At 41.0% G+C, this 12,396-nt stretch overlaps 1 protein-coding gene across 5 annotated transcripts; it reads right to left on the reverse strand.

The window, feature by feature from the left end:
- Positions 1-735: 735 nt before the first annotated feature.
- LOC133884483 (nucleoside hydrolase 3) lies at positions 736-12,084 on the reverse strand. Of its 5 annotated transcripts, none has more exons than XM_062323915.1 (12): positions 11,665-12,084; positions 8,655-8,834; positions 8,330-8,440; positions 7,154-7,489; positions 4,473-4,649; positions 4,089-4,376; positions 3,589-3,711; positions 2,832-3,029; positions 2,497-2,732; positions 2,208-2,412; positions 1,791-2,096; positions 736-1,374 (listed from the first exon to the last, which is right to left on the reverse strand). In XM_062323915.1, exons 1-12 carry the CDS (start codon positions 11,881-11,883, stop codon positions 1,075-1,077), a joined length of 2,679 nt encoding a protein of 892 aa, XP_062179899.1. In that variant the 5' UTR covers positions 11,884-12,084; the 3' UTR covers positions 736-1,074. The 5 variants fall into 5 exon arrangements, with proteins under 5 accessions (XP_062179899.1, XP_062179900.1, XP_062179902.1 ...); XM_062323916.1 differs by lacking the exon at positions 11,665-12,084 and adding an exon at positions 9,447-9,773; XM_062323918.1 differs by lacking the exon at positions 11,665-12,084 and adding an exon at positions 9,434-9,772.
- Between the last annotated feature and the right edge of the window lie 312 nt (positions 12,085-12,396).

A 12,396-nucleotide genomic window follows, 5' to 3' on the forward strand; every position in this document is an offset into this window, starting at 1 on the left:
GGTAGTGCATTTTGAAATACTTAGCCAATTTAATATATATGAATATATACATATTAGTGTGTGTGTATATATGTATGTATATTCATATACATATTTTCTTGATTTTATTTGGTTTAATTAATTACAATTTTTTAATTTGAAGTAAAAATTGCTATTAATTAATATGCTAAAACTCATGATGTTACAAGTGTTGCCGCCTGCGGGAACATGGTCCATGACGCTGCCGCCCTGCGACACATATGGAAATTCATGGGCGGAAAGGTGGGGATGGGTGATGGTGAGTGGGGAGACTGGATGTGATAAATGGTGGTGGTAAGTGGCAATTGAGGTAGAGGCAAGACGCCCGAAGTGTTGCCCATGACCACTAGAAGGGTCATTACGGGCAAAGGAGTGCAGCACTGGATGGTGTGCTAATTTGTAGCGCTACCAGTTGACTTGTAGCGTCCAGCAAATGCTTGTCGACCACCGATAGTTGCAAAGAGATGGTGGCAACCTGTTGCGCCAATTCTCCAAACTATTTCTACACATCCATATACATATCGACGACTAGCTTGGTCAGGGTCTCCATGGCCTGAGAACTAGCACCCTCCACGATGTCGGAACCTGACATCTTTAATACCAAATTAATAAGACCAACCCTTCATAGGTTGTAGTTGTGCGCAACCCTAGGCCGATGCTTTGCAGAGGGAACAGAGGGAGTAGAGGAGAGAGATAGGGGTTGGCATGAGAGAGAGATAAAGATATAAAGAGACTCCTTATTTTCCTTAATTTCTAATACAGGCTATTGCCAACTATATATAGCCGGCTAGCTGATAGAATCCTAAACCAACTCCTACTAAACAGACCAAACCGGCTCAAACAATCCTGACTAAGAGATAAACTGATCTGGATTTATCTAAACCGAACCGGACTCCATCTAAACAAACTGAATTGGATTCTATCTAAACAAACCGAATTGAAGGACTGCTGCTGCCTGCGCATACTATACTTCTTGCCGACCATAACATCTACTCTGGAAAAACTGAATGGTTTGTGTTACAGCAGCATTTTATACATAAAAGCTATCCTTTATGTTCATGCCCCCAATTTCTCAGGTGGCCTGCTCCAGATTGCGCTTTGTTCTGCAAAACTACCAATAACGGCAGATTGCTCTTTGTTGCGTAAAGAATTGGCAACTCGATTGTAATATTCTTCAATGCTCCAATCGACTAATACTTTTACTGAATTTGCACTCTGCTTGTTGACAACAATCTGCCCATCCGTTCTTGTTGTGCTGTTGGCAACAACGCTTATTGGCTTTGATTGTAATGATGGTCTCATATTAAGTCCTTCCACCAAGTAAACAGCACCAAGAACTTCTCCCAGAAATATATCCTATGATTACAAGAATCATCGAAAAAATACAATAAGTATTGAATCAACTATACACGTAGTTTGACATGTAGTAATTTTGGGTTCTGTATCCTCAGTCATTGGTTCAAAAGCATAAGACGGCCCTTGGGACTCCTTGACCATTCAATTAGAAATTGGATTGGTTAGGATGAACTAAGTTACAAAAAAAGAAGGTAAGCTATGTTGAGAAGAATGAGTGTCCCCAACTTTAATTAGGATTATTGGTACTCGGTTCGATGCTCAGGGACTCAATGGGCAAATGCAGTTTGCACAGCATGGCAGAGTATGAATTTATGAATGCTTGTGTACCATGATGTGAAAAAGATCAGATGTATTCAGTTATTTTTCTGGCAACGGATAGTCGTAGCAGTGAAATAGAAATAATTGTAGACATTTACCATATGGTGATACACCTGATGCTTGTGCTGAAGGTCATGTATCAACAACAACAAGCGGTGGACAAAACTTGATTCTGGAGTGTGATCAGTGTGCTTTAGAGCTTGAAGGATAGCCTGAAACGAAGCAGCTTTTCTTTGAGAGCTAAGAGGAATCAGTGTGATATCCAGACTGGACTCCAGGACTGTTTTCGCAGCTAGAGGATCAAGAAACATATTAAACTCTGCATATCTATTTGATGGAACAGTAAACACGTTTCCCTTTGAATCATTTTCATCTCTGATATGTCCTCCAACAATGTAAACACTCTGCATTGACAGAAAATTTGTATATCAATACTAACAGTGACAAAACTGAAAATAGCATAGATCAAAATACAGTTAGTACTGCATAGAACCAAAAGATATCAGACAGTTCACCTCTATTACAGAACTTGCATTGCTATCAGAGAGCATGATATTTGCCAAATTTGTAAGAGGTCCATTGGTAAGAATAGTGATCTTCTCACTTGGATCAAGCTGCTCTTTTATAAACTGCCAAACTTCAAAAGCCAATGGCTGCCGAAGTTCTGGATGATCAGTATTTCTGGGAGCACCATGTTCTACCGAATTTTCAGCGGTATAACTAACAATGAAAAGCATAAAATCGTAAGTATCCAGGCCATGTGCACTAATTCATAGGTGGGTCATGTGGTGACTGTAAAAAAACCTTCTAGGGCTTCTTGGCAATGATCGAGCTAGTCCATAGAGAGTGTCAGAGTCAATAAGTCCACCACTGCCTTGGGGAATAACACTGACATACTTGCAACCAAGAGTTGGAGTGCCTAATGCGGTTGTATTACCACGGCCAACAGGAATGTCATCACGGCCCATCATATGTAAAATGTCATAAATGATATCAATGCTTGCGACATTGGCCCAACCATTGCCACTGACCAAAATTCCCTATAACCATTATAATAAAATTACATTCATAGAGAAAATACAGAACCTAAACTTTCATTGCATGGGAGCACATCACTGTGCCATTCCCGATAATGGTACCTTTAAATCTACTTCTTCAGTAGGTGCCTTCAAGAGGTATATAAGGGATAAAAAATCTCCAGGACTCATATCCATGTCAAAAATAACAGGTCTCCCCATTTTTTTGTTTCTGAAGTCTGGCTTGTAAAAAACCTCTCGGTAAAATGGAAATTGAGCCTTAATGTCGAAACGGCCAGAGTTCTCCCGGAGGTTTAGTGCCTGCAGCTCATAGTTTAGTTATTGCTCTTCTAAGAATAGGCCAATCTATTAATGCCTAGAGAAACTTTTAGTTTCATAGATTAACATTGCATGTGAGTGCATCAGCTCCTTCATTGTGTGACAGAGTATCAATTATCCAATAGCAGCTGATAACCAAAGGCTAATGTTCATGCAGGGTAAAACGACATGTCCAATAAGGTACCATTATTGACTACTGTTCACGAGGTCTAAGTTCAGTAATGAGTAATCTATTTTCCAATGAAAAGAAAAGTTCAGCATTGTGTTGCAAAAATCCAGCTCATGGTGGTTATACTGTGAAATTGTAAGATGATATTAAGTCCGTAACTCGGGAAGCAACCCATGATCTGTTGACAAACTGGTGTTATTTTATAGTGTCGAGTGCTAATTTAGATACCATACAATAAACAAACGAAAAAATAATAAATTATTAAATTCCAAACTCTGTAAAGGATTTAGAAGTTATGATATACAGGTAAGGAACAATAATGGCATGCAACTGACATGTTGCGAGTCTTACTACATGAGCAGAAGAACTTACCTCTAGGAAGCTCTTGAAAAACTCCCTGTCCAGAGGGCTATTCTTATCCGCATTTGGTTTAGCCTTTGTGGCAACACGAATCTGGACTGCTTCTGGACCAGATATTTCCTTAGTGTATCCATCCTAAGAAATAAAATTTAGCCAGAAAACTGAGTTTCCCATACACAGTAGCATTTGTTCATTCATCTGATTCACTTAAAAAATGGAAGGGTAACTTACTTCTCCAATACTAAATAGCAACATTCGCACAGTTCTCATAATGTATTCTTCATTGAAATTCTATATATTTATTCAAATATAAATTGAGTTGTCATTTAACAAATATGTTTTACAAGTTATCTCTAGCAACATGGCAACATAGATAATAAAGGTATGTACATAAGAGAAGTTAATGGAATTTCTTTAATTCTTTAAACTTAGCAGGTATCAGCTCTATCTTCTTTATCAGAAAAGGATGAATTGTGCAACTGTCCCCTAAAAACAATTTGGCTATGACGTACCTCGCATCTTCCTTTCTTACTTCCCTTGACATGACAGAAGCTATCTGTAACTCCAGTTTGAACATGACCGCTATGTACTTCGCCTTTTTTAAGACCAAACTTTGGAGTTGTGTGACCATCAAATAATGGGTTTGAGCCATCATGCACACCATATGGTTTGTTTGAAGTTATTACTGTGATGTTCATATATTCAAGCTGAGCAAAATCATTTCCAAATTCGCCATTCTTGTCATTGCGCAAGCTAGATATGGCAACACCAGAAGTAAAGGAATCCCACATAAAATAGCTCTACACAAGAACAAGACAAGAAAAATGAAAAAATAACAAAAAGTAAAAAAGGCACATATCGTACCAAATGAAATGGAGTAAATGACATGAACTTACGGTATAGAATTGATCATTGAACCAAGTGTCTCGAGCCATCTTTAGAGACTTGAAACAGTATTGTGCCTCATACGTACTCTGATGATGTTGGAATTCATGGAAGAATTCTTCGTTGATTGGAATTGTATTGGTCGCATCAAGAGGGACAAGGGTGATTGGAATGCCAGAATGGAACACCTAATGAGAACATGAGGTTTATGTTATGAATATGAAATAGTACGAACATGACTCTACTAATGAATACGTAAAGGATTCTATACTCATAACAGTTTACATATTAACTAATTGAGAAAATTCCTAATATGACATTGATTAACTCCTCAGTCCACAATATGCCACCAAATAACTCACTCCCTTATAGGCCATCATTTGCAAGACCGGTACTCTCCATGCTGTTACGAATGTGAAGCTTGTCTATTATCCAGTCCCCAAGGGGTATATGTAGTACAAGAGAACCCTAAACCCTAGAATGCAGGAAAGGACTATAATACCCTTAACACCCCCCCCCCCCCTCTCAAATGAAAGGCGTATGCAATTACGTTGCATTTGAAAAGGGTACGACACTAAGCACTAGACTTAGACACATTACAACACTAGATAAACATCCAAAAGCTGAGTCTCCACCATTGTTGTAGCTTGCAAATCTTGAAAACCTTGCCAAACTGAAGAGGTGTGAAGAGAAGCATAAAGGTAGAGAGTCGCGATGATAAACGACAAAGAAATGCCTCTAGTCAAGAGTCGCAACAGTGGCGACAAAGAATAGCAACAGACGAATCACGCATAAGTACGGACGAGTGCCGCTCAAATTTGAACAAGTCTGGACCGAACAATCCGCAAAGCTACAAGCAGCAGTTAGAGGCTACAGAAGGACCAAGAAGACAAAGTCGAGCATCAACGACGACGAGAAGTGATTAGCCGAAAGCATGGCCAACCACAAAATGAAACGTAGCAATCGGCGACCGACAAAGATTTTATGGATTCGCATGGCACAGACAACTCAAGGAGAGCACAACAGACTTGGATTGACACGACATCAGCGTAACTGTAATGCTAGGCAGAACACTAGCAACAACAAGATACTAGAAAGCAGCAGCAACAACAACAACAAAATCAGCACCACCATGCAAGCAGATCGAGCCAAAGGATACGTGGCGGCCCATGTGTAGCCCAAACTCCTCCAGGATAGTAGATCGCCAGCCACAGACTTGCCCTCACGGGCAAACAGATAGCGGCAGACCAACAACATGCGTGGCAGGGAGGGACGCTAGGAGGCGGCGGCCCTTGGAGCGCCCGAATCCAGGTGGATCAAGGCGGTGACGCGCTCGACAGGAAAGCGACTAGAGGAGCCCCTGGCGCGGAGCAGGAGCCTCGTCGCAAACCGGGCAAGGCAGAGGGGTGCGGAGCTATCCGGAGCAGCACGGCGAGGCAGAGCAGGGTGACCGGCGAACCCGAAGGAGAGCCGCCAAGATCAGTGATGCGGCAGTCCGATCCACGGCGCAACGACCGGATCCACGCCCTTGACGGCTCATTGTGGCTGCTCGACGGTGTGCGGCCAGATCCGCGCTCCCAGTAGTGCGGCGTAGCGACCTGTGGCTCGGCGGCGCCCAACACCAGAGTGGCAGCGACGGCCCGAGAGCATATGCGGGATGCTGCTGACGGAGACCTACAACAGAAGAGACGGTGTAGCTGCTGCTTGACCGATGATGAGCTAGGGCTAGGTTTGGGGGCTCAGGTTGCCGCCCTCGGGAGTGGAGCTCACTCCTCCTGGGGGTAGCACAGCTGAAGATAGCAAGAGCTGGCTTGGATCGGATCGGAGGCCTAAAGCTTTGTTACATGTTACGAATGTGAAGCTTGTCTATTATCCAGCCTCAAAGGGGTATATGTAGTACAAGAGAACCCCAAACACTAGAATATAGAAAATGACTAATACCCTTAACAACCATCACTATCACTTCAGCCATCAATTAGAGCGTGAAAACGTCGCTTTTCGCATCATATTTTTGGGAAATAAGAATAGCAGGATATTTCTGGTGGGGTCCATGTGCAAGTGTGTGAGAGAGAAGAATGGTATTGTAGTGTCATAGTGTGGCCCATTTTCTTTTAAGTTTTTATATCTGAAAAAATATGATGAGAGGTAGAAGTATCCTTTATGCCCAACTGGATGGCTAACTAGCGGTGAAGTGACGATGATGGCATGGAGGGTATTGGGTTTCACAAAAACGATGGCATAGAAGCGAGATCGAGTTATTTGTTGGTAGCTTAGGTAATTATCCCGGTGGCATGAAGGAATTCTCTCTAGCTAATTTGCTGATCTGATAATTGAAGTGAAACAACAATGAACTAAAGATAGGTTAATGTATTATTGAATTTCAAGCATGAAAAATGAAGCATATAAAAGTATGTGGAACATTTATTTGTTTCTTCAACAAATCATAGATCACTTTTTCCATCATGGAAACCAAGTATTCCATATCCATTAAATTATGAGAGTAGAATAATGAGATGTGATTTTTTGCCTATGCTCCTTAGGGGAAGTGCTACAAATGAGATAGTGGACTCAAAGAAAGAGGGGTCCAAATTACGAGATGCAAATACACAAATGAACTAAGAAAATCCACTTTCAACTTTCAATGAAAGAAAAGCATACAATAGGCATTGTCTAGCAAATATAAGCCTTATACCTGGTATGCAGCAAAAGGATCTCCGAATATGTTGAATTCTGCATTCGGGTTCGTAGTGTAACTAGTAAACAAGTTACCATGGTCACCACACTGCTGTGGCATGCAAGATGTGGTAGCATTTTTTGGACAGCAACCTGTAGGGTTCTTCGATCTCACGCCACCACCCATAATGTATATATGCTCCACGTTTCTTTTCAGGTGTGGAAATGTCATGAGAAAAATTGCGAAGTTTGTATGTGATCCTGTGATAATGACAGTTGTAGGGCCTGCAGATATTGTCTCTATCATTACTTGCTGTGCTGTAGGTTGCTGAAGTGGAGTATATCTTCTGTGACCCTGTTTTACATATAAAAATAGTGACTTGGAGCTTGTAATATAGACTAAAATACTCAAAGTAGCCATGCATATGTCTTCCAGAAAGCACACTAAAGTGATAACTGGATATAGCAAGAAGTATGCATAAAATTAGTTTTTGCTTCGCCACAGGGCTGGTTCACAGACTGCAAATATATCAGTAGGATTTCCACCATAAATTCCAACTAGTCAGATTGTCTTCAAACCAATCAGACACCACCTGAGATACAACCAGTTCCCAGAGACATCTAGACACATCCGTGGGTTCTGGTGTCCACCATTCTATATTTGGTCTTTACAATGTACTTTTGTTCAAGTCTTGAAGGATAATGGAAAGCTCCACCAAATAGTCCCATAAAAGCTCTCCAACCTAGTGAAAACAAATATACAAGCAGAACTTGGAGCAAAGCATCAAAATAATTATTTCATGTTGATAGTTTATGCAAATTTGATTCCTCTGTCTTTTTTTTTTTCCTTTTGAGACACTTGAACTCATCTGTGTGGCAACATGAACTGCCTAAGCTAAGAAAAAAGAAAGGAGAAACCTAGGGCCAAAGTATCTTGTTTGACACATATTTTGTATGCAGTATGCATAAGGATTTTAGATCAAGCGATAGCAATGTGTCAATTGCCAAACTTCAATGTACTCTTCTAAAAAATTCATATGAAGCTGTCAGATGATGCATCGATGAACCAACAGAGCAGTTTTAGGGCCAGTGACTAAACTACCATGTGCATTTTCATTTGAGAGACATGTAGAAATTTATTTGAACATCAAAATACAACATGTCTACACGGAGGAACAAATAAATGATGCATTACCTGTGGAAGGAACCCCCTTCTGATCCCAAAGTTTGTGTCGACATCCAGTCGTCCACCACCTTCTAGTGGAATAGCTTGCCTGTACCGGCAGTCTCCGACAGTTGTCATGCCCTAAATTTCCACCTACATATTAGTATCTATGTTTTATTTAGACGTAGTATCTAGGTATTAAACAAGAGAAACAAGGAAAAAAGATAAACTCCCTTTCTTGAGCAATAAATACTCTTCTCTATGATTAAAAGAAAGGTAGTTTTCTCTAGATAACAAAGTTAGCAGCCTTCCCTAGATAAAAGTGTTACAGTGGAAGCTAAGATAAATTTTGTACCTGATCAATCAATGGTAAATAACCACCGACGTTTCGATAAATGGTGCCAGAGTCTGATATTCCACCATCACCACCGACACCAACCGGAATGTCATCACGGCCCATCATATAGAGTATATCATACAGATGATTCACAGCATGTCCAGCATCACTCCACGCATTCACATTGATGGTAACTGCCTGCTCATGATCACAATGAAAAAAAATAAGGGTATGTACCACCCCTTTTGGGGTTAATTGGACGCCACCAAGTTGACCCAACTGCGATTTTTTTTCTGGGAAAAATTGCAACTGAGATAAAACACAGTCTACGGTCTGTAATAGCAACACACACCTGCAGCGAGGTTACTGGAATAAAAATTAAGAGAACAAAATCATCAAATCACAGTTATCACTCCCCATCAAACCCCTCCAGATTACAACCAGACACAACACAGAAAGCATGAAAGCACCACTCGCAACAACTGCAATTCTGAACTGATACACTTGCGTTGCCCTTCAATCAATCACTAATTCGCTAGGCATTCTCTTCCCAAACTTGAAGCCCCCTGTGACACCAGTTCTTGGGCAGAACTGCAAACGGCTCATATATTGGGTACTATCACCAAAGATCTCATCAGTAATATGCAGAATCCGCCAATATAGTAGCTCTGACTAAGTGTCAAGATCCCATTTGATTCCAGACATCACAGTCACCTCAAAAGGACTATACATAGATTTCAGTCTGTAGCTTCAATTTAATGTTGGGTGGGAGGGAAGGTGAAGAACCAAGTGACCACCTCAATTTCTCACCATTCTGCCTCTTCACCGATCAGCCACTGCCGCATTCCCCTCATCGCCATCCCCATTTGGACTCGCCTGCCGCCGACGTCGCCCCACCACACGCGGCGCCCCGTAGGCCGCAGCCGGCCGCCGCCCTCGGCGATCGGCATCACAAGGCTGCCGCGCCGCAGCCGGCGGGCATGTGCGTCGCGGCGCTTGCCCCTAGGGCCTCGTCCCCGGCACGCGTGACCGCTGGCCCTGGCCGCCAGCTTACTGTTCAGAACTCAAACTGGGCTTTTTCAGTTTTCAGCTGTTAGCTACTGTAGCTGTTGATGAGCGCTCGAGCAGCTCCCCTATCCGATGTTATAGGGATGGAGGTGGGAGCGACATAACTCATAACTGAGGTACTCTAGTCTTTATTACTTGTAAAAGATTATTATTAGTTTTAAAGGAGAGAGTAATGAAAGATAAGAAATATTATAGTTGTTAAAAATAAAAAAATAGAGATTATTATAATAATATTAAAAAATATTATAATAGTATTATGCAGATAAATTTTTAAAGTATCAATTAGAGATATCTTAATAGTTATTTTCATCAATCCGTTGCTCCTTTACAGCCAATAAAGTCTCTCAACATTTTTTTATCATGAATGAGGAAGAGAGAGGTGGATAAGCCACTTTACTCATATGCATTCGTCACTGCTTTTAACGCTACTTAATTGAACTCTGAAATAAAACATCATTGTCTTCATTTGTTTTTTTAACAAAACATCACTATCTTCACTATATAAGTTTAAAGATATCAAGGCAAAAATATTCTACTGGGATAAAAAAAAAGAGAGGGGGGCTTAGCATAAGAGGAAAAGAATCACAAAACCCTACAGTATATACACACATTTCCAACTGACAACCCACAGGGAATACTCTTTGTAATTGTAATTTATAGATAGTTCCTCTCCCGGTTTACTTTTCAAAGATATGTTCCATCTTTCGTGTTGTGGCGGTGTAATAACACTATATATATACATGGAGCATACGGTCAAAGCCTCAAAGGGAAGATGCTCCATCACTGTCGTATCTGTAGCATTGTACTTTAATTATGCTTGACTATTGGCGTTGTTTTGTTTATTTTATTCGCGCCGATTTTGCAGTTAGAAGAGAGATTATTCTGTCTTTGATTGTATACGAATGATTTTACAAGCTAATTGCTCAACGATTTTTTATGAAAAAAAAAAAAACAAATACTCGCAATTTTACAAGCTAATTGCCCAGGATTTCCCACCGGGGAACCGAGCTCCTCCTCGGTTGGCGGAGGGCGTCACCGAGCACTCCACTGGCCCTGGCTGGAACCTGAATGGAAAATTCCACTATACGGAAGACCGCTAATTTACGTTAAAATTTGTGATAAAAGATATGTAAAAGAAACTATGAGATTGATAACAAAAACCAACAAATTAATAAGTATTAAATAGAAAAAATAAATTATCTACACCCCTAATTTAAAGTTGGCCTTTCCCATACCATGGGTGTATCACTTATTTCATGAATAGACAGAGCTATGGACATAATTAAAATAAAATAGTCTCTAGCCAAAATGTTCGGAATGATAAATCTATAATGGTCTGTTTGTTTGGCTTTCACTTCTGTTTTTTCTGCTAGCAAAAAAAAAAACTCAAATAAACGGGATAGTTAAAAAGTGATTTCTAGATAAGCTAGAAGTCTATTTTTTTAAAATTAAATTACAGTGATAAACTAACTCAGAGTACTTTTTTGATAAATAATATACTGAGAAGTTAAAACTTTATTGTAAAATTCAACCGTTAAAATTTAAAAACAGTAAAAAAAAAGCAAAAACCGAATTTTGTCTGATGACCTGATGTGACCTTTGTTAGGGTCCAGTCATCCTGCAGTACACTCTACATGGCTAGTCAAACAAGCACGGTTTTGTTTGGACATGCTGCGTCATGGAAGTCACGACACGTATCGACGAAATGAATGCCAGCGCTGTCATAGCAAGCTAGCAACTCTGCACATTGACCAAACATGCGTGAATGAACATACATGCACAGTACAAGTTTCCTTCTCTCGTGCTGCACGCATTGATCACGAACACGAAGGTAGCAAAATTTCTTGAAACAACTCAAGTCGATCTCCTCGACCGTTTCATCACCTCCCTTGCACTTTTTGGAAACCACTACGGCACTACCGATGTGGATGGAATACTGACGAGCGTGGTTAGCGCTAACCTTGAGCTCGAACTCGGAGCGGTTCTGCTTGAGGATGTAGAGCAGCGCGAAGAAGTCGTCGGTGTCCATGTCCGTGTCCAGCAGGATCCGCTGCGGCGCCGCCTCCGCCGCGCCACCGGCAACGCCGACAGCCACCAGGACGATCAGAACCGCCGCCAACACCGCCTTCTTCCTCCATGGCAGCACCATCGTCCTCTTCTCCATGGCAAGTGCTACCATATCGGCAGAGAGAGCTAGTAGCTAGTATAGCTGGCAGCAGCAGCCGTATGCCAATGAAGCTGGGCTGCCTGTGGCACTGCCGCACGAGGCGATCGAGCTTAGCTACTACCGTGCCAAGCAATTAAATGCGCGCACGAGAGAGGAACGGTCCGTGGTATATGCAGGCCTGTAGCGTGTAGGGCCAGGAATGCAGTTGGTGGCATAGTATCTGAAATCTGGCAACGGCTTCTGTGCACACGAAACATGATTGGGGTGTGTTATTTAGATTTGTTTGGTAGTGTTTCTAGGGTAGTTTTTTTTTAATTAGGGAAGTTTTGTTAAATAATAATTTTTAGTTTTTGTTCTCTGAGTGAAATTTGTAGAAGTGATTTTCTAAAATGAATTATAAGCTAGCGAGCTGAAAAAAAACAGCTTCTCCTGATTCACTTTCCGTATATAATCACTTTCTCCATATATTTTATTTTAAAGAATCACTTTTAGCCACAGAATTATTTTTTACAAAGAATCATTCTT

Source organism: Phragmites australis, chromosome 11 (assembly GCF_958298935.1).
Source record: "Phragmites australis chromosome 11, lpPhrAust1.1, whole genome shotgun sequence".
Classification (NCBI taxonomy): Eukaryota; Viridiplantae; Streptophyta; class Magnoliopsida; order Poales; family Poaceae; genus Phragmites; species Phragmites australis.

Bases quoted from the DNA above. Each gene is read 5' to 3' on its own strand.
- LOC133884483 (XM_062323915.1), bottom strand. From the start codon at position 11,883: ATGGTAGCACTTGCCATGGAGAAGAGGACGATGGTGCTGCCATGGAGG. The intron at 8,441-8,654 runs GTACAAAATTTA...GTGGAAATTTAG, and splicing joins ATTTACCATTGATTGATCAG to GGCATGACAACTGTCGGAGA. The intron at 3,712-4,088 runs GTACGTCATAGC...TTTATTTCTTAG, and splicing joins GTAAGAAAGGAAGATGCGAG to GATGGATACACTAAGGAAAT.